Consider the following 19,916-nt stretch of genomic DNA (forward strand, 5'->3'; position numbering starts at 1 on the left):
CCTGCTGCTACATTACACCTAAAGAAAAAAAAAAAAAACCACACCAAAAAACCAAACCCCAAAAAACCCAAACATCACACAAAACCAACAACGGAGATCTTATGACCCCTGGCATAAAAAAATGCCCAACAGATTGTACCCATTGTTATAAATGAACAATTATACAATCTAATTTTTATGCAAGTCCTGCACTACATGACTGGCATATCTGTGGCTGAACACGCAGACCTTATTTCTAGATCTAAATTATACTCAAAAGAAACTCAAAAATGGAAAACAATTTTGTGTTTTCACAAAAGCAAACCCAAAATGCAAAGAAGCTTCTTCCTTGATTTAACTTTTTTGATTTCTCAACAATACACAGGGAGAAGAAACACATTTAAAAAACCTATCTGACATCTTCTTTCCATGGAAACAAGGAAGGAATTTTCCCTTCTCAAGGATTAATTTCCCTCTCTGAACTGCAACTCCCTTTTTAATTAATTTTTCTTTCTAGACCCAAAGTCTAGTTCCAAAAGTCTGTGAATAGAAGGGTTTCCATCACTGCCTCAGCCAGATAGCAGGGTTGGATACAAATCCAGGAGATCCACCAAGCAAAAAAAGAAGGCATGAAAAGTAAGGTTACTTGTCTGAACCAACAATGGATTTGATTTTGAATGAGAATGGCTGCTATTAATCACTAGCCACACAGACAAGCTATTGGATTTATCAGAAATTAATGAAGACTATAGACCCTTCCAAAGAAAAGTTGTCACTTGCGTAATGAATACTATCTGAATACCTGAGAAACAACATACTCATGTAATGCAGAAATTAAAAAAGCACAAGCAAAAAGAGGAATTATTCTGTACAACTGTGAAGCTTCTGTTTCCTGCAGATGAAATACTCTGTGCCTAAAACTATCTTATGTTCATAAGAGATAGCAGATACTTATAGGAAACTTAAGTTTCTGGTGTGAGTAACACACCAAATGCTTTTGGTTCCAGCTCGGCAGGCCTGTCTATGGGCACTCTGCATTTGCAGTCCAGGCACATGCTGGCTGGGATGACAAACCATATTGAATGCTTAAGTGGTCTTAAGTCAGTGAAACAAGGAGATGGGCACAGTTCTTAACAAGTGACCTGAGCTGCCTTATAGGTTGGTCCACACTTCAGAAAGCTAGAACTGAGCAATAGGCCTGCCATCTGCAGTGCAACTCATCTAAACTAAAAACACTAATGGCTTGAAAACTAGCACATACTGTTTATGTACTAGTGAGGGATCAAAATTGGTTGTGAGGCAGGCCATACTTCTTACAACATGACAAAATGTACTCCAAACCTTAATGTGAGCAACACACGGACAGGAGGGGGAAGTAGCTGCAAGTTAGCAACAGGAATGCCTTGCTGTAAGGGAAACAGTTTTTTAGCAGAGATAACCCACTAGCCTGCAATAACCTGTGCAACTGAGTATCAATAATTGACTTCATTGTAAATAAATCCTAATTATAAAGTGGAGTAGGTGCCAGACAGTGCATCATACACTAACCCGCAGCGCACACAGGGTTCTGTGGAACTCCCAGCAAAGGACCAAAGGCAGTCGTTGAGTGGGGCAGTACTGACAGTGTGGTCAGACAGAAGGGTCTTTCCTATCCTATTCTGCTTAGTGTCTAGGAACTTGATAGACAAGGACTATAAAAAAAAAAAAGACAGCACCTTACCCACATTGCTCAGGCCTGATCCAAGTGCTGTACAAAGGCCACAGGATGGTCCTTAATGTCCCCTAGGAGAGGCTAAAGGCAGGAATAGTCCTCCCCAAGCTGCTGAATGAAAGAGCTTCTTACTCTGACAGATATCAAGCTCTGTATACTGATACTGTTGTGCCTCCCTGCAAGGTTGCCCTGTGGTTGCCCCACTTGAATAAGGCAGCTTTGCAGTCCCCCTTCAAGGTGTGCTTGCTTTTTCAGAGCCCAAAGCAGCAACAGCTCTGCTCTTTACACTGACCAACTCTGCTCCCTGTCTGCTCACCCAGAAAACCACTGTGCTGCAATCCGTGTTCTTTGCATTTCCACTCCTCCTGCTCCCAGCTTGGGCTGCTCTGTTGTAGACTGACTAATCTCTCTCTTACCATTTTGACCTACTAAATTGCTCCATGGTAGGGAATAAGTAAACAGAGATAGTTAAAATAAGAGCTTGAATATTGAGCAAATTGCACAGCATTACAATATATCCTTAATAAGAAATATGCACCCCTCTTACGAGAGTGAAGACTTTGGCTTTAACTACCCAAAATCAGTTTGTCCATCATTCCTCTCAATAGAAGGAACAAGTAAGGGTGCTTTACCTGGAGGATTTAAAACTCGGAATTCTACTGGAATTACCATGCAAACAGCTATTTTGTGTCTCTGCAGAGGTATAAAAAAATGTAAATACAGCAGTATTCTTAGAAAAGAGAAAGATTTCAATTTAAAAGTATTAAAATAAACAAGTTACAGATAAACATGATTCAAAATTCATCTCTGAAGGATTAACTTAATCCTTGTTCAACTCTGCCAGTATTTGAGCAGAAGGTGATCACCAATGCCACGATTAGCCACAAAAACATGCCAAGGAACTCCACCCTTTACCACATAATCAGGGTTAGCAATGGCCTTGCTGATTCTTGTACACAGAAAGGATTGTTTAAATCCCATATCTTTCAAGTTTCTGAGCAGAGATGTTCTTCTCTAACAATACCTTTGCAACAGCAATAGTAGCAGACAAGCTACACTTCTCTGGGGAGCCTTTTTTCCTTGCTACGTACAGTATTATCCAGCTGGCAGCAATACCAGTGGACCAACATGCTGCTACTGTGAAATACTTCCTATTTTTTGGCTGCACTCCAACCTTCTCATATTTACTCAGCACAGCAGTAATTTCTTCTTCGCATCTGGATTATAGAAAAGCTTTTGGCGGTCACCGAAGTTTTAATCATCTGCATACCCCTACAATCAACAGGTGTAACATCCAATTTTTAATCTGTAGGGAAACCTTCTTATGGACTTGTAGGTGTGCATCCTCTCTCCCACCCCTGCTCAAACACGGGCTGTGACTGCTGTTCGGGGCTGCCTGTTGTAGCACGGCCAAGCCACTGCAGCAGGGGCTTCCGCTAGCCAGCTGCGCCCCCACCCGCACGAGTGGAGGAAGCACTAGGTGCTGGTGACATGTAGTGGTGGTAGGTGATGACATCTAGGTGGCTAGGTGACAAGCCAGCTGTGCTTTGGCTCACTGCAACTGACAGCTACCCTCTAATGATGCAGATACAGCAGGAAAGTTGGAAAAGTTAGTCACAAAATAGTAACGGATCAAAAATATTTTCACTTCATTTTGTACCAGCGCAACAGATTGAAACCACGACCACCTGAACTTGGCCTCTGGGCATTTACCAGCTACGACATGAAGGCCCAGCCTGATGCCTGCACAGAGCAGATCTCCCGAAGTTTTACAGAAAAAGCAGCTGCCTGTAGACAACCAGGCAGACACAGCTACCTTTCACCACTGGGACAGAAGGGAAGGAGGGTGTGGGGAGAAACCATTTAGTGTCCGAAGAAGAGCCAGCAGAATTGTGCCTTGGTTCTGTCACACAGCAGTGCCCGCCAGGCAGTACCAGGGTTGGGTGGCAGCCTGCTACATTCACCATTACCTGCCTGCCGTCCCTGCCCTTCCCTTTAGTTCAGCTAGTGTAATAGACATGAAAGAACAAAGTCTTATTGCGGAGGAGAGAGTATGAGTTGTCAAATTTCAGCAGGTAGATGCCCTCGCCTGGGTACTCATGGCTGCCTGCCTGCACCTCCCGATGGCTGTTCCTCCGGTATACTGGCATGATCTCTCCGTAGCGGTTCCGCAGATAGCTTTTGGAGCCTCTTTCCACATCACCAACAGGGGCGAGTCCTAAATGGGAGAGAGGAGATAAGTAAGTAGAATGGGAGATAGGAGACAAGTAAGCAAGCCAGAGCCAGCTAAGCTACTAGGTTGTCCAGAAAAAGATCAAGACAAGAATGCACCAGAGGCATTCAAGTATAAGGCTGGCTAACTGTGACAGCGTTACCCACAGTGTCTGCGCTGACCTTTCTGCAAGTAATACCCACAAAGTCCAGCTTTCCTTACCATGACAAAGGACATGCCAAGAACCAGTTCTCTTTGGAATATAGATGGAACAGCATCCACTTGCCTGCCAGCCTGGTCTCCTCTCCCTGGAATTATTACCTTTTAGACACTTTACTTTATATGCACAGTACTGGACCAGCGATACAGGCTTGAAGCAAAAGAAAGGCAGGAAAGCTCTTAGCTATAACCTCACTGTGTTTATGTCTTCAGTCACTTTTCCAAGAGGATTCCTCATACAGAAACTTAGCCCTTATTGGAAAACCTGCAAAATTAATTTCAGACACCCAGCTACTCTGTTCACACATACACTGAAGCCACAGAGCAGGCAACATCACTGTGTGTTTCACAAGTACAAAGACACAGACAGCAATCCTCTAAAATACAGTCAGCAGGAGCTAATGATGTAATGGGGGGGGGGAACAACCCACAACAAAAAACCCAACCAAACAAAAAGAACAACAAAACAACCACCAACAAAACCCTAAAACACCCCAATAACAAAACAACCAACCAAAAAGCCCAGAAACAAAACCTTTTTGCCTCTGCTCACCACCAGAAATTTCTCAGCCTGAGAGGTTAAGAAAACTGGCCAAGTTAAAATTTGAGACCTTGATCTTTTTATCAGCTACAAGTTGAACAAGTGAATTCTGATCTTATTTTTCAATGTGTTCAATTTTAAGAATGCTCTTGGGAAAGAACAGCCACTGACATACACTGAAACAGGAAGGGCTAAGTGCTTTCTCATCACAGCCTAACCAAGAACACAAAAGGCTGCAGAGATAACAAATGGGCTAAGTAAACAAAGTAGATGGAAATTACAACATCTGACAGTCTCAGCAGCATATCAACAAGCACCACAAATTAACCCTTATAAGCTCTGCACTAACCTTCATTTTCCTCCTCCTCCTCTTCATCTTCCTCATCACTGGATTCGCTGACCTGAACGGTAATGGCAGTGCTAGTAACTGTGGTCCAGTCAAAGTAGACTCCAAAACCAATGTCATAGTCATCTGTAGCAAACTCCCAGCAAATGCATTTCCCATGAGGATGGGTTGGCACACGGACTGTCACCACCTCGCCTCGCTTTACCACCATCCGGCCATTCTTCTCTCTTCCCACCTTGGCTTTGAATTCCTTTGTCTTCTCAGTGGTCCACATGGTGGGTGGAGCCAGAGGGGGAGGCTGAGCTGAGACAAGGGAAAAGACTGTGGGCTCACCTGACTTTTCACTACTGACAAACTGTTACCTGAAAACACTGAAGCTATTTCCAATAAGGCTTTTGCACTCTAGACCCTGCCCCCAGAAACCCTGGACATGAAGCTTTCCTACTCGCTATCCAAGAGCCCAAATTTCCAGCAGGAATTAGCAGTGTCTCAAGGATAGCCTCTGCGCGTCTCTAGGCAGGACAGGCACTTAAAAAGTCCTTTCAGGACTCACCTTTCTTCTGTCCACCAAGGAGACCTGCAGTCTCCAGCTCAGCTGAAAGGATATCCACAGCACCAGTGTGATCTGACTGAATCATGACTATATCTCCTGCTCCTTGAGGTACATGGTAGTTGGTCATTCGAACAACAGCTTCCTGCACAAAGCACATAAGAAACACAGTCACAAAGACCATCATGGTAAGAAAGTCCCTAGCTGTATTTAAAACAGCATATTAGTAATTTAGGCATCTTTCTGAAGCCAAGTCAGACCCTGCAGAAACTTCTATTAGTTAAAAAGAACAATCTAGCTCCAAGACACCTCTCTGCCTTTTTCCCCCCCCACAGCATCAAAGCCATGAACTTTGAAGTCAAATGCTGTGTTAGTCTCACAAATCACACACCCCTAGGCCTCCCTGTGAGTCCCTGGGCAGGCACATCTTTGCATCTGCCTCAGAGTTAATTGTTACCTCTCAACAAAGCAGCAGCTTCGCAAATTACGACACTTGGAAAAATTTCCTAAGACACAATTTTTCCAGGGAAAGCCTTTCAGCTCTATGTGCATCCATACTACAGCTACAATCAAGCTGTCCTTTGCTGCATACTAGTGAAAAGTGAATCTGGTTGACTAGGACCAGCCCTCTTTCCTCATATATGCAAACTCACAGCTCCTGAGCTGGGTGCTACTTGTGTGGGTTTTCCCAACTGTATCTGTAACACAAACAAATTGGCTGCTCACTAAATGAAACAAAAGGCAGCAGTCACTTTCAGGTCCTTCTTCCAGGAATCTGCAAGAAGGGAATTCCCCGAAGCCCCAAACGAGAGGCAAAAAGTGAGAATCACCTTGAAGCCTTAGCAAGCCAAAACTGCAAGGAAGTGAGGACTAGCCAAAGACAGAAGAAGGATTTTGCAAATCAGACTGAATCTGTGTTATAATACTACTTTTGTCTTAACACAACCTTTGAAGCCTCAATCCCATAGCCATAAGACAGCAGTAGGGTGGAAGAGCTATTGCTGCAACTCTGTCCTTGCTTTCAGACATAAGAAACACACACCTACCTTTTTCAGGGACTGGATTTCATCAGGCAGTTTTCCTTCTAGTTCAGACACTTCCCTGTCCTCCAAAGTGCCAGCTCCTTCCTTGGAATCCTCTGTCGTGCCTGCATTCACGAGCAACCCAGCCTGTGACCTTTCAGATGAAGAGCACTACAATTCAGCACTTGCACCCAGGACACAGCCAGCAGAGGAATCACTCTGCCGTAGAACTCAAATTTAAATAGAGTAAGGGAACAAGCTTCTGTAGTGAGCACCCGCCATCTGCACACAGAACCCTTTGTACCCAAGTTCTGCCCTCGTCTCTAGGTGGCTATCTTCCATGTGAGCCAGAGGGAGCAACTTCAGTGAGATACTTTGTATTTACCATCCTTTAGACAGCAGTAATTCCCTGCACTCACCACCCAGCACACCAGCTCACCAACACTGTACCAAGTACAGAAAACAGTAGCAACTTTCTGCTCAAGAAGAGACAACTTTGTTTATGCTAGCTACTGCATGGTATCTGCATACCCTATCAGAGGTCAACTGGATCAGTGAAGATTCAGAACAGTTTTGACAGCCATCCTGAAAACGCGTTCCATTTTAGTGGCCCATTATGTCTTTCCTATTACCAGTCTCCAGGGATACAGGGAACACCCAGGTGTCTCTCTGTCATATTCGAATATGCTCTGCCAACAAGCAAGCCATGAGACATAGAGCAGCAGCACAGTAATAGCAAAGAGGTCCAAGTACTGCACTGTGACACGAAGAAATGGACATGTTAAAACAAAAAGAAAGGTATGTAGCAGGAAGAGAATGAGCAAGAAAGCAAACATTTTTGAAATTCATTCTCTGATGAGGGTTTTCTTCTAAATTACATTAAAGAATGATGCATATTGTCTGGAGTTATCCCAGCTGAACTCAGATGGAAGCCAGAAGAGTCTCTTCTAACATACTCTCAGTGTGAAACTTCCATGAGAAGCAACCTAGTCTTTAGTCAGAATAGCAACAGTTGTCCTTTCAAAGAGCAAAGCCTTCTCACAGCACTATAAAGCCAATGTCAAATGCACTGGACTAAAGTATCAGAAACATGAGAACACTACTAAGAGAAAATATGTGCATTTCCTCAAATGTCTGCTTTCAGAAATGAGAAATTCTCATTAGCAAGGGATTAGGCTCTTGGTATAGTGTGGAATAGTTAAAAAAAAAAACAACAAAAAACAAACAAAAAAAAAAAACACAAAAAAAAAAAACAGAAAAACCCCATACACAGCTCAACTCAGATATGTTCTTTCCTGCGTCCTTAGAGAAGGCTAGTACAGGCCAAATGTGGCTTTTGTTTCCAAATCTTTCCTCGTATGGGGATAGAGATTTTATCCACAAATAAAGCCATTTCTTACTTAAATTCTCTGAACAGTATGATAAACTTTCCTGGGAATGGCATGATAGACCAGAAGGTCTGCAAGAACAATTCAAATGAGCTGAATACCATGATACACAAAGTGGCAGCAGATGAACAATATAAGAAGGGACACTTGTAAGGGACAATTTTTTAAAGGAAGAACTCGCACAGTGATCTCTAACAATTTCTCTCTGAGTCCAGGAAAAATTTTGACTGCTCAGAAGGCTCTCCATCAACACAGGAGTAACAGATTGGGAATTTTTTCTTCCAGACACCACTGAAGCCCAAGACATTCATTGAAACATTAGCAAGAGCTACACAAGTTTTATAAGCAGTTTACAAAGACAGGGTTCAGCTGATTCCTTTTCAAACAACTCACACTTCTGGACAACCCGCATTCTTTTCAATGGGGATTAAGTTAGACAAATTTATCAGGTACATCTAAAAGTATCCAGTATCTACTGTGGCCACGTCACTCACAGTCTGTATTAATCTCTTTGAAGAACACTCAAGGACATAATAAAGAGATGGAAAAAAACATTTGGAGTCAAGAAGGCTCATGCAGATACCATTAACATCAAACCGACATGGCATCAAACTGCTATTTTAGCAAGAAGGGTGGTTTGATGGTGGTGGTGGGGGTTGTTCTGGATTTTCGCCCCCCCCCTTTTTTCAGTGTGGTTGTGGTTTATCTACTGTGTGATTCAATTAAATCATTTCTGAAATTGTATCCTGTGCAACAAATGTATGATGGCAAATGAAACTCCACTGCATATAGTATTGGTGCTTGTAACTAGTGCAATTGCTCAGTCACAAACACAAGCCAAACACATAGCAACAAGCCAAACATCTGATAACAGGGTTGATCAGCTGCATTAATGAAGGTGTGACACAGAAAACAGAGCGAAGAAAAAAAAAACAAAACATTGACATGAAAACAGTAAAAGGTGTTTTCTTGCTGAGCTCCCACCAGAATTACAGACAGTGAGAATGCCTAATTATTAAGGAATCCTTCAAAGTAGAGAAAACTTCCTGCTGAAAGTTTATTAGCTTTTAAAATGGACTACAAAAGCTTGCAGGGCTCCTTCTAAGCTGAATGATTCTGTGATTTGAACAGCTGAGCCATTTATTAAACATCATTTCATAAGTTTTAAAACAACCTTAAGCCTGTCAGAACAGCCTCTCCTATACTGATTCTGGTGTACGCTGTCCCAAAACAGACAATTCAGTCTTCAGTCCCTTCTCTTCACCTACACAGAATCAATGGCCACATGGAGGATGTCACAGGGGTGAAGCAGACTGCCATGCATGTGGGCCACAATACACAAGAAGATCTTCCTACCTGCTCTGCAAAGTACTGGACTCCACAGAATCAATCAGCTGATCTGCAGGCTCTGTCTTTTGGGCTAAGTCTTCATTTTCTAACAACAAACAATACACGGAGAGAAGGTGAAACAGATTTTGGTCTCAAGAATACACAGATAGGATGAAAAAAATCACAGCCAGCAGTCAAATGTTGACAAGGTCACATGGCTGTGGAATGAAGAGCTGTGCCAACCAGTTTTTCATGTTGAGCTATATCTATCATCTTGTAGAACAAAGATTTTTAATTGCCTCAACCCCAAGAAAGGAAGAACAAAAAAACATGCATGTTTTTCATGCAGAATCACTCTCGGAAGCAGGGTTTGCTCAGGAACCTCCAATCCTCACTTTAGAAGGACAGAACAAGGCCAAATTTCATCATGTAAAACCGTGCTGATAAGACCCTGGAAAAAATCATGCCGTGGTTCCCACAGGGCACTGACGGGATGGAAATTCCTCGGTCACTGCTAAAAGGACTGTCTATAAAGATGACTTTAGGTCTCCCCTGAGTCTCCTGATCTCTGAGAAAGCTCTGTCCCCATGCAACTGCGGTACACACTCCACTGCCCCGCTGTATGGTCGCATTAAGGCAGCGAACTGGGCACGGAGAAGTTCCAGCTTTTGCAGCTCTTACAGCCGCTGGCCGTTTGGAAGAGTCAGTCTGGAGCTGGGAGGCACCTCCAGCACACAGCACCAAGCCCCCAGCAGAGATCATCCGGCTTCCGGCTAGATGGGGCCTCTTCCACAAGGGAAAGCATCGTGTCCCTAATAAACCTCCATCAGCGCTCGCTCGTTCCACTGCCGGGAAGAAACACCGGGAACTGCTGCTGTAGTTTCGGGAGCTGGAGCAGCAGGTGAGCTCAGCATCCCGTTTACAGCGGGGCCGGGGTCCCCGCAAACGCGGGTACCAGCGGCAGAAGGCACCACAGCACCCAACTCACCCGGTACAGCAAATGCTAGCCAAGGACTAACTCCCGAAGCTGCTCTTCGCCAGAGGTACCTTGTTTTCACGGGAGCAAACTGCCACAGTGGAAAACACGGCTTCTCCGGCAGAAAGGACGAAACCCATCACGGAAACTCACGGCGTTCTCCGCGGCTAAAATACGTGTCCCCGGGCCCGCAGCCCCGCAGGCACTGCCCGGCGCCCCCTCGGGCGGCTCAGCCCAGCCCACCCCACCGCCGGAGAGGGGGGATGCTCCTCCCCAGGGACCGCAGCCGGGCTGCAAGCGCTCGACCCAGCCAGGGCAGCGCGCAAGCAGGAAGCCGCTCCCTCTTCCCTCTGCGGCCAGCCCGGCTGCTCCCTCCACTACCGAGCCCGTACCTGAGGGGCCCTGTGCCGCGGGTCCACCCGGCGCCCCGGCAGCCAGGGGTTCGAAGCGGGAGCCGGCGGCGGCAGCCAGCACGTCCGACATGGGCAGGGCGGACCGGGCTGCCGGCGCGTGCGGGGCCGAAGGCGACGGCCAGCCGGGGCGGAAAGAGCCGAGTGGAGCCGAAGCGCTGCCACCGACGGCGGAAACACCCGAGCAGGAGCAGTCGACAGAAGCCGAGTGGGCGCACGTGAGCCTGACAGTAGGTGGTGCCTCGATGCTCGCTCCTCAGGCTCCCCCCTCAACAACGCAACCAATCAAAACCTAGTTCCGCAGAGCCGGCGGGACGGAGGGGGGTCCGGAGGGAACGAGGGGTTGCCTCCAGGAAGTCGCGGTTGCCATGGCAACAGGGCCCCGGAAAGACGCTTTACCGTGGCGGCCTGCGGACGGCGCTGGTGGAACAGAGACTGGGGACGGCGGGGCCGGAGCCCGCATGCCCTTTCCTGGCCTGGAGCGCCGAGGAGGTGGCCCAGTGGGTGCTGCAGCTCGGCTTCCCCCAGTACGAGGTGCGGGGTCCGGCTCGGGCGGGGAGCTCCCGCCTGAACCGGTGGCCCTGAGCTCTGTGTGTACGTGAGCCTGTGTGAGCGCTGACGGAGGGCCGGCAGTGGCCGAGGGCGACCCGGGCCCACCCGCCTTCCCCTCCGCTTTCTTGCTCAGGAGTGCTTCAGGGCAACATCGGCTGCCGACGCATCCTCGTGAACTGCTCCAACCTCCCGGCCATAGGTGTCAAGGACTTCAGCCACATGCAGGTGTGGGCCGCAAGGGTCCCGGAGACCCCTCCTCAGCCCCTCGGAGCTCAGCGCTGACCCTTTATGCTTGCAAGCCAGCTAGGCCACAGCCTGTCCACCGAGGCAGATGGCTTATTCAGAGAGGGAGCCTGAAACTGGACAGCCAAATTCGTTCACCCAAACACTTGTACCCCTTGAGTCTTTTAAGATATAAATCCTTAGCTGGATGGAGATTGCAGGCTTCCTCTCTGGGACACTTAAAGTGTATCAGAAGTGCTTGGCCTTTCATTAAGCCTATGTTGCTCCTCTTGCCTCATGAAGTTGCATAGCCAGATGCATATGCCTTGCTTGGATATCCCTCAAAATTAACTTTTTTTTTTCAGTATTTTTCCACTTACTCGTAGAACTTTTAAAAATCTAGTCAGATTTAACCTGCAGCAATTGAGCCACCAATCACAAGCAGCAGAAGGGCAACATGTTATTACTTCCTTGTTTTAAACTTTGCTGAACACAAACAGCATTTGTCTCTTTCTTGTTTTATAAATATGTAATTGTCATTTTCCTTTCAAACCTACATCTTTTGTTTAACAAACACTCATAGTTAAGCTAACTGGTACGCTGAAGTTTAGGGCTACAGCTTCCTGAAAGTTCAGAAAATAAGAAAGTTGACTGAAATTTCGCTACCCTCCTTCCCATCCCTGCTGGAAACCACAGAGAGACTCAGGCCTGCATTTACAGACCCAAAGCCTTTTTTTCACATCATAATTTAAAGTTGCTTTCCCCAGCCCAAGAGGACACAAGGTAAAAGTTCAAATAACCATGAAGAGAGAAAAATCTTTATGCTTCAATGACTATAGTTTGAACACTGTTAGTTTTATTCTAGAGCACCAAGAAGCTATTTCCCCATGGTTCTGCCTGGCTGCACAATCAACTGTTTGAAATGAAACATGCCACCAAAAATCTTTCCTAGTGACATGACTTTGCTGGTTAGTGCAGAAGGCATCAAATTATAATCCTTTTTTTTTTTCAGACAGGAGCCCTTTGAGAGCATTTCTCAAGTACAAGCAGAGACAGCCTTTTTTAGTCATTTGTACTTACCAAAGATAGCAATAATTTTATAGGCTTTGAAAGCCTCAGCCTCAATTTGGGATACAGGGATTATGCAGGGTGGTAATTTAACTACTGAGAAACATTAAGATATGGGTTAGGGATATCAGCTGTAACCCATTCTTCCTCCTGTAGAAACTGTAATTCCACAGGGCTAGAATACTGCAGCAAGCTTTGGGAATGAGACTCTCTGTAATGTTTTCCAAAGCTTGAAAGTGAATTGCGAACATCTTACAGACTTCAGTGGAACTTGGATGTTCTTGAAGATCATGCCCTGTCCTGTTAGTTCTTTGTGTTTTAGAGAACTTTGATAGAATCCAAGTGTGCAGAGCTTTGAGTAGGTTGTGGCCCTGTGGGTCTTTCCGGAAGTGTGTACTGGAGCAGGTGCAAAGTTAAGGCCATAACCCTGAGCACATAAACCAACAAGAAATATCAATGAAAGTCTATAACCAGTTGAAACCAAGATAGTTACTATAGAAATGAATGTGATAGCATCAGCTCAGTGAGATAGAAAATTTTTGCAATTAGGGGAAATGGCTGTTTGGTAGAGAGCTGCACAGTGAATTATGTGGAGGCTGTGCAGCATGGACAAGTGAAGTTACTGCTGGTTTTAATTCCAGTCTACCGATATTTTAAATACTGAGACCACTGAAGATACTGATCACACAAAGTAGGGTACTGCTCTTCAGAGTCACACCAATGCTGGGGAAAAGTTTCGAGCAAAAGCTGTGAAAGATCAGTAAAAACTTGTGAATTGTATTTCAAGGCTTCGGTTGAAGGTTACATTGACAGAAGTGACTTCAAAAATGACAGCAGGGTTCTGTTCACTGACAGTTCTAGGTGCAGCTGTCTCAGGCAGCTCAGTCACCCATCATTTTCTTACTGAGCAGTATGGCTTATTGGCTTAATTAGTTTTTACAGCTCTTCTGCGTAAACTCTGTTGTTGACAGTATAACTTAGCAAACAGCAGTGGTTTTGTGTTACACAGAATAGACTCCAGCTCATTCACCCATAACTTGTTTGTTCTGCAAGGGCAAAGAGGAAAGCAGAGATATATGTGCCATGAAGAGACCAGCTGCAATGCCATTCCCCACAGTAAATCTGGAGAAATCTGCTTTGCTTTACAATATCACACAGGGCTTATGGGTTCAGATCCCTCTTGAGTTGCAACCTCAAGTGTGAAATTGTTCCAAAAATCAGAAATTTCATTCTTTTTTGTTGCTGCTCTGATACAGAATGAATGGTATTAGCTGTTCTTCAGTGAAATGAGGATTCCTGGTATTTTGTCTTGTATTTCAGGAGATTTCACGACATGTACAAGAGCTGTTAGGGACTGAGGAGCCTGCCTTCAGCAGATCCATTGCCCTCCCATACAGAGACAACATGGGTCTCTTTCTGGAGCGAAAGTCCTCATCAGGAAACCAAGCAGATGCCCTCACTTTCTCACAGTTTATCAAAGAAGCAGGACTAGAGCCCTATACTACAGTTCCTCCTTTGCAACAAGCCCAGACTGGGGTAGAAACAGATGCCCTCCCTGCATCACAGGGCACCCAGAGGCAGGATTAGAGACTCACACTGCACTTGCACCCTTATAAGAAGCCCAGCAGAATACAGCATAATTATCTGGAATTTTGTCCAAGGAAGTACAGTTCTACCTTCTCCTGATTGTAGAAAAGGCAATTGCAGCTCTTAGCATTTTGATGACAGCAAGCACATCCCTAATTAGCTCTTTTCTGCAATCTTTTGTGAAGCAGAATCTGTAAACCGGACTGTACCACTGTCTGTCTTTCAATTCCGCTTCAGAGTTGATTAAAAAGACAAAAAAAAAAAATCATAGACGTATTTTAGTTACCAGTTATGGATAGCAACTTCCTGGCAGCTCCCAGGCTTTAGCGTCTGCCGACAGGGCTCACTTTAAAGCCCAGATGTAAGACAAATAGCACACACAATAACTGGTATACAGGTGTGGTGACAGCTGCTGTCAGCTACTGTAATTAAGTGAGGGGCTTAGTTACAGCATAAGTAACTAATCCCTGGCCTCACTGCAGAAATTATTTCCTGTGAGGCAAAACCAGTCAGTGGTTTATCATAGCAAACTGTACTGAAACACATGATAGATGATGGCAAGTATAAGAGAATACTGTAAGCTGAACTAGCGGATTTAGGGAATAAAAAATGCTTTGTCCTGGGTGGATTTGTACAGAATATCCAGTTACCTTTTTTTTTCTTGAAGGAAATATTCAGTCTGTGGTGGTGGAGCACATTATCACCAGCAAGGAAGTATGAATAAGTGCTGATGAAAGCCTGTCTCAACAGAAAGACTACATCATTATTATTGTCTGGCATCAATGGCTGCCTCAAGATACCCCATGGAAAAATAAATTAAAAAAAATAAAAAAAAGACTAGCCCCACTCCTGTTTAGTTCTTTGCACCCTTATTCTGTAGCCACTACAGAATAACTGTAATTTGGTTTTGCATTTCAGCTTTCTAGTGAAACTGCAACAGAAACCCAGTGAAACGGAAGCAGTTTGTAGACCAAGATGGCTAGGTAATAAGCAAATTCAGACCAAAATAAGGCAAGACTCAGGCAGTTAGAGAGGAGCAAGTCTGCTGAGCAGCCTAAAGGGTAAAACTTGTAGAAGCAAATGTGTACATTGGGTATTTGGCTGGAGACACTAAGAATGAACAGTGCTGGCTCTTGTATCCCTCCATCCTGGGAGGAGGCTGGGATGAGATCTCAGCAAAGCTTTCTGATATAGGCTTAGTTAGAGTTTATAAGGGTTTAGAATAATAGTTATTTCCTCTGGACTTTCTGAGAAAATGTTGGAAGCAGCTATGGAGAATGAAGTCCTCTCATCCAATGTCATACCAGGCTCCGCTGCAGCTGAAGGAAGAGATGTCTTAGAGCTGATAGGCCCACCTTGCTTTGTAGGCCAGTCTCTAAAGGCTGCCTGGTATAGTAGGGCAAGATGGCTCTGGACAAGCTTACTCATTTCCAGCAGCTGGCTAAAGGGAGACTCTCTCAGTTGCGCAGCTGTCAGGTCAAACCAGGGAAAAGCCCTGGGAAGAGGTGGCTGTGCTTATGGGAAATAGCAGTCTGAAGCAGCATGCTAATTAATGGTAAATAATGGTTTTATTTAGTGTCTGCCTACAAGTCTTTTTCTGGGGTCTTTGAGAAACAATCAGACTTGGATACTTGAATCTAAAGTGTTCCAGGCATTACTGTGTCATGCGGAGCAAAACTGAGCCTAATGGCTCTAGAACAACCCTGCACAAGCAGGAATCCTTTCCCTCAAGCAGTGTTAACATCCTCAATAGTCCAGTCCATGAAGTACCATAAGTTCTTACCTGTAAGCACTGCCCTCTCTACATATTCCCATAGGATTTTTTTTCTGCATTCAATACCCCAGCCCCAATCACTGGCTTCAGACAACAAAGCAGCCAAACAGGAACCAAGGACAAAATGACTCGGGCTCATGGACCAGGTCCTATTGCTCATACATCACCTAAGGCAATCTTCCCTGGCACATATGCAGTCCTAGAGCAACAAACAGTTCAGTGTCTTTCAACTCAACAACCCATGCTTCAGCTGTGGGAGGAAGCAAGTTTCAGAGTGAAGAGGAAGCCTGGACAAGTAGTACCTCAGCAAGTAGTGACTCCTCTAGAGTCACTGAAGAGGCAAAATCTTTGCTGATGAAACTCTTGCACACAAACTGTGGGCAGGAAGTTTTGTGCTCTGCGCAGACGGGGTAGCGTTAAGGGAAATGGAGGTCATTAAGTAATTTCAGTGCCTTCTGGGGAGGCAGGCTCTGCCACGTGCTGCTTTTCAGGGCTGCAGAGAAAACAGTCACCAGCCATTCAGCATTGACTCCTACCTTCCCTGCAGGACAAACAAAATGAAATGCCAGTTACCACTGTGCACGCAGGTGTGAAGGGATATTCTCAACTCCCACTCATGTGAAGAATTGCAATGGCAATCAATCAGAGCTGGTTTATTTGAAACCTCTGGTTTAGGATCATTAAGGTGAGGGATGCTGAAATTAATAGTAACAAGTAGGATAGCTTATATTTCCTTTAGCTCATTCTCATTGGGTTAACAGGAGCCATTTACAGGCTGCATATAAAGTCTTCAGCAACTCAGCCATCCTGGTATGATGTTCACTGTAACTGCTTTAAGAGCATTCAGCTACACAAGAATTAGATGTGCATGTGGAAGTGTACAATGAAATAGTGATGGTCAGAGGTAGCCCAGCGATAAGAACAGCATGTTCATGGAAATAGAAGTTGGGCCTGAAGGAAGAGAAAAAGAGACTTTGGACCATGTTCTTGCTCAGAAAGCATATCTCAGCTCCTGCTGCCCTGTTTAGGCTCACAGTTACTATTGTTTCACAATGAGAAATGGCAGCTCTTTAGCAACTGGTGGCAGGTACATGAAAAGCAGCGCTCCTGAAAGAAAGAGTGACCCCTGGGATGCTGATCAGAGAAACTGGTGAAGATGATACATATTACTTCATTTTGCCCATTCACTTCTTGTGCATGATACCCACTTCCACGCACGCTATTTACACTCCAGCTTTAGCTGTATGGTGGCAGGATTCCTCTAGGAGGGTTTTCTTACCACACTGCCCTCCTAACTAACAAGACCCAGCTTTGAATCCTACAGGCAGGGAAACTACTGAATGCAACTCCTTAGAAGAATTGCTACTAAGTTTAGGCAAAAAGGGCTTTTACCTGGGGCACTACAGGGACATGTTGCCTGCACAAGCAGTGCAGTCTGTTCCTTTCATCCCCCACTCATGGATGGATAGGCTCCTGGCCAGGGGCACTGATGCTGCAGCCTTACAATGGCACTGTAGCAAAGGAAGTGCTCCAGCTTTCCAGAGGGCTGCAAAGGCAGCTGAAACGAGTGTACCAGAGAAGAGAGGGGATGCTCCTGGAGACTGCTTTTGATCATGTTTTTACATTTATAGCCACAAAGTCTACAACTTCTAGACAAACAGAAAGCTGACTTGGGGAAGTGACCAACCAGTGCAGACCAAACAAGGTCTGCAATGACATTTCACAATAAAATCATGAGAGGCAGAAAGAGCTGCACTCCATGAGGTCCCAAATGATGGCAGCACATCCAGGCTTTGAAATGTCATGGTCTGTTTTACCTGATGGCAGTGACAAGGCTGTACACAACACAGGGGCTCTGGATGACAGGCTGAATGACATAGCAGATGGACAGTACATGTGCCAGGAGGCAACAGAGGAACACAACATCTGCCTGGCCTATCAGCTGAGCACTGGTTGTTTAAAAGCATGCAAGGCCCTGCTTCTGCAGGTCTGCTGTAATAAGCAAGGAGAAAGGGACCCAAGAGCCCACAGAACCAGCATGGGTCACTGACCAGCACCTCCAGGCACCGCACCATGGTTACCTGTGCTCTGCACATGCAGGTGAAACACAAACCACCACCCCCAGGTTGGGGCCACTGGCTGCCCGCCCAAAGCGGCTCAGAGGGACTTTGGCTGCTCCCCATTGCTGTTCCTCCATGGCAAAGGGAGCAGCAGAATGACACGGAGCAGGCAGCCTCTCTGCCAGTAATGAACATGCAGAGAGCTCATCTGCCTGGCCCCGGTTCATGCAGGCTGATATAAAACCTTTGGCTGAAATAGCCAAGCCTCGGGATCTGGCTAGCAGTCAAGATCTATAAAAAGCCATTTAATAATCCCTCCTTCCTCTCTGCCCTGAGATGATTAGAAAGAGGATTTTATTATTCCACGCATCTCCCTAGAGAACTGTTCTCCCCACTTGTCTTGTTTTATGTAAGAGTTTATGGGGCAGTTGACAGTTCACATGCAAACAGTTGCTGTAATGATGCAGGCTGATCTCCTCTCCTGGCTGGGTATTCAGAGCCCAGCAAGCAGCTTTTCTGCTACAACTGATCTTGAACCCATGAAACAGCTAGAGAGCCATCTCTGTTTCAGTATTGCCATTCATTTAGGGAGATGCTTTGCTGTTGGGTGAATACTTAGCAACCTGGAGCCTCAGTCACCAACCAGGCTCTTGTCAAATGGACAAGGAGAATTTTGAAGAGCCACAAAACAAAAATGGGTGGGACTAAACTAAAATGGGCGTTAAGCTAGCCAGCATCCAAAGAACAGGGTTGATGTCTCCAACACACTGGGATAAGACTGGTAAAAAAAAGCAAACAACTAAATTAATATTTGGTGCACAGTACGTTTCTAAGCAAATAATGATCTTTTGTACAACAGCATCCTCTGCTTCCCAACTGAAAAAAAAAGGGGGGGGGGGAGTTTCCATACCGTCAATATTTTTAGCAGAAAAACATTATTTAGTGAGTTCTACCTGAATTGCTATGAAAAAAAAAGTACAGTTAAAAGTCCATGTAAATGCAGCCCCATTTGCAGTCCCAGGCTGGGGAGCACTTACCAATGTTCTCAGGGCACACTGCATCCTACAAACAGCAGAACAAGATTAGGGTATCCATAGGTACAGCCAGATCACAGCTCCCCTGCTGCTGAACTGATACATCTTCCTACACATCTGTATCATTGTTCAAATCACAACAGGGGCACCCAGGACCCATGCTTAGAGAATACAGATGTGAAGACTTATTTTACGGCTTTCATCAGATTCCTCCAAGGGTATGTTCAGTTTCTCCCATTGCTCCCTGACAAATCCCATTCTAATCACCATTCCAACTCCTACAACCGAACAGTGTCTGGGCCTGGGGCATGTGGGAGAGCTGACAGCAAATCTCACCCTAGCCAACAGCATCCTGGGTTGCCTTAGGATGAATGGTGCCAGCAGGTTAAACACAGTGATTCTTCTCTAAATCCAGACTGCTGTGTCCAGCTCTGGGCTCCTCAGTAAAAGAGACACAGGCATACTGGAGAGAGTTCAGCAAAGGGCTGATGACTAAAGATGACTAACGGGCTGGAGCATCTTTTGTATGAGTTGAAGCTGAGCGCTCAGACTGTTCAACCTGGAGAAGGGTTGGGGGAACTTTTCAATGTGAGTAATACCTGATGAGGGGGAAGTAAGGACCCAGACTCTTTTCATGGGCGCCAAATGATAAGAGATAGTGAGCACAAAGGGAAATGTGACAGTCCATCTGAAGACAAGAAAACATCTTTTTACAGTGAGGGTGGTAAAATTCAGGAAGAGGTTGCCCAGAGAAGCCAAGTTGTCTCCAGCTGTGGAGATACTGAAAACCCAAACAGACACAGTCCTGGTCTGCCTGTTCCGGGTGACCCTGTTTGAGCAGGACTGGACTAGATAATTAAGAAGTTCCTTCCAACTTAAATAAGTCAATGAGGAAAAAAAAAAAAAAAAAAAACAAATACCAAAAGAAAAAAGAAG

General features: G+C 45.3%; 3 protein-coding genes across 4 annotated transcripts; 1 reads left to right on the forward strand and 2 right to left on the reverse strand.

Annotated features, from left to right (window-relative positions):
- Positions 1-447: 447 nt before the first annotated feature.
- TMED8 (transmembrane p24 trafficking protein family member 8) lies at positions 448-10,983 on the reverse strand. Of its 2 annotated transcripts, XM_062636153.1 has the most exons (6): positions 10,666-10,983; positions 9,325-9,403; positions 6,605-6,734; positions 5,562-5,703; positions 5,012-5,311; positions 448-3,908 (listed from the first exon to the last, which is right to left on the reverse strand). In XM_062636153.1, the coding sequence occupies exons 1-6, from the start codon at positions 10,754-10,756 to the stop codon at positions 3,691-3,693; spliced, it is 960 nt and encodes a 319-aa protein (XP_062492137.1). In that variant the 5' UTR covers positions 10,757-10,983; the 3' UTR covers positions 448-3,690. The 2 variants fall into 2 exon arrangements, with proteins under 2 accessions (XP_062492137.1, XP_062492138.1); XM_062636154.1 differs by lacking the exon at positions 9,325-9,403 and having other exon boundaries at positions 10,666-10,931.
- A 24-nt stretch (positions 10,984-11,007) lies between these two features.
- On the forward strand, positions 11,008-14,252 carry SAMD15 (sterile alpha motif domain containing 15). Its single transcript, XM_062636155.1, has 3 exons — positions 11,008-11,217; positions 11,369-11,460; positions 13,846-14,252. The coding sequence occupies exons 1-3, from the start codon at positions 11,052-11,054 to the stop codon at positions 14,110-14,112; spliced, it is 525 nt and encodes a 174-aa protein (XP_062492139.1). The 5' UTR covers positions 11,008-11,051; the 3' UTR covers positions 14,113-14,252.
- A 751-nt stretch (positions 14,253-15,003) lies between these two features.
- On the reverse strand, positions 15,004-17,945 carry NOXRED1 (NADP dependent oxidoreductase domain containing 1; the record flags this gene model as incomplete). The annotated part of the gene is given in 5 exon segments (XM_062636076.1): positions 15,004-15,607; positions 16,205-16,427; positions 17,279-17,321; positions 17,584-17,593; positions 17,704-17,945. Coding segments are annotated over 5 exon segments (813 nt in total), but the record flags the coding sequence as incomplete, so codon positions are not given.
- Positions 17,946-19,916: the final 1,971 nt, after the last annotated feature.

Source organism: Pezoporus occidentalis, unplaced genomic scaffold (genome assembly GCF_034315485.1).
Source record: "Pezoporus occidentalis ecotype Australia unplaced genomic scaffold, CSIRO_AGI_Poc_V1 ctg47, whole genome shotgun sequence".
NCBI lineage: Eukaryota > Metazoa > Chordata > Aves > Psittaciformes > Psittacidae > Pezoporus > Pezoporus occidentalis.

Excerpts from the sequence above, each read along its gene's own strand:
- TMED8 (XM_062636153.1), bottom strand. The coding sequence starts at position 10,756 with ATGTCGGACGTGCTGGCTGCCGCCGCCGGCTCCCGCTTCGAACCCCTG. Across the intron at positions 9,404-10,665 it reads CGCGGCACAGGGCCCCTCAG|AAAATGAAGACTTAGCCCAA; the intron begins GTACGGGCTCGG and ends GTTTGTTGTTAG. Across the intron at positions 6,735-9,324 it reads TCCAGTACTTTGCAGAGCAG|GTCACAGGCTGGGTTGCTCG; the intron begins GTAGGAAGATCT and ends TTCATCTGAAAG.
- SAMD15 (XM_062636155.1), top strand. The coding sequence starts at position 11,052 with ATGGCAACAGGGCCCCGGAAAGACGCTTTACCGTGGCGGCCTGCGGAC. Across the intron at positions 11,218-11,368 it reads TCGGCTTCCCCCAGTACGAG|GAGTGCTTCAGGGCAACATC; the intron begins GTGCGGGGTCCG and ends TTTCTTGCTCAG. Across the intron at positions 11,461-13,845 it reads AGGACTTCAGCCACATGCAG|GAGATTTCACGACATGTACA; the intron begins GTGTGGGCCGCA and ends CTTGTATTTCAG.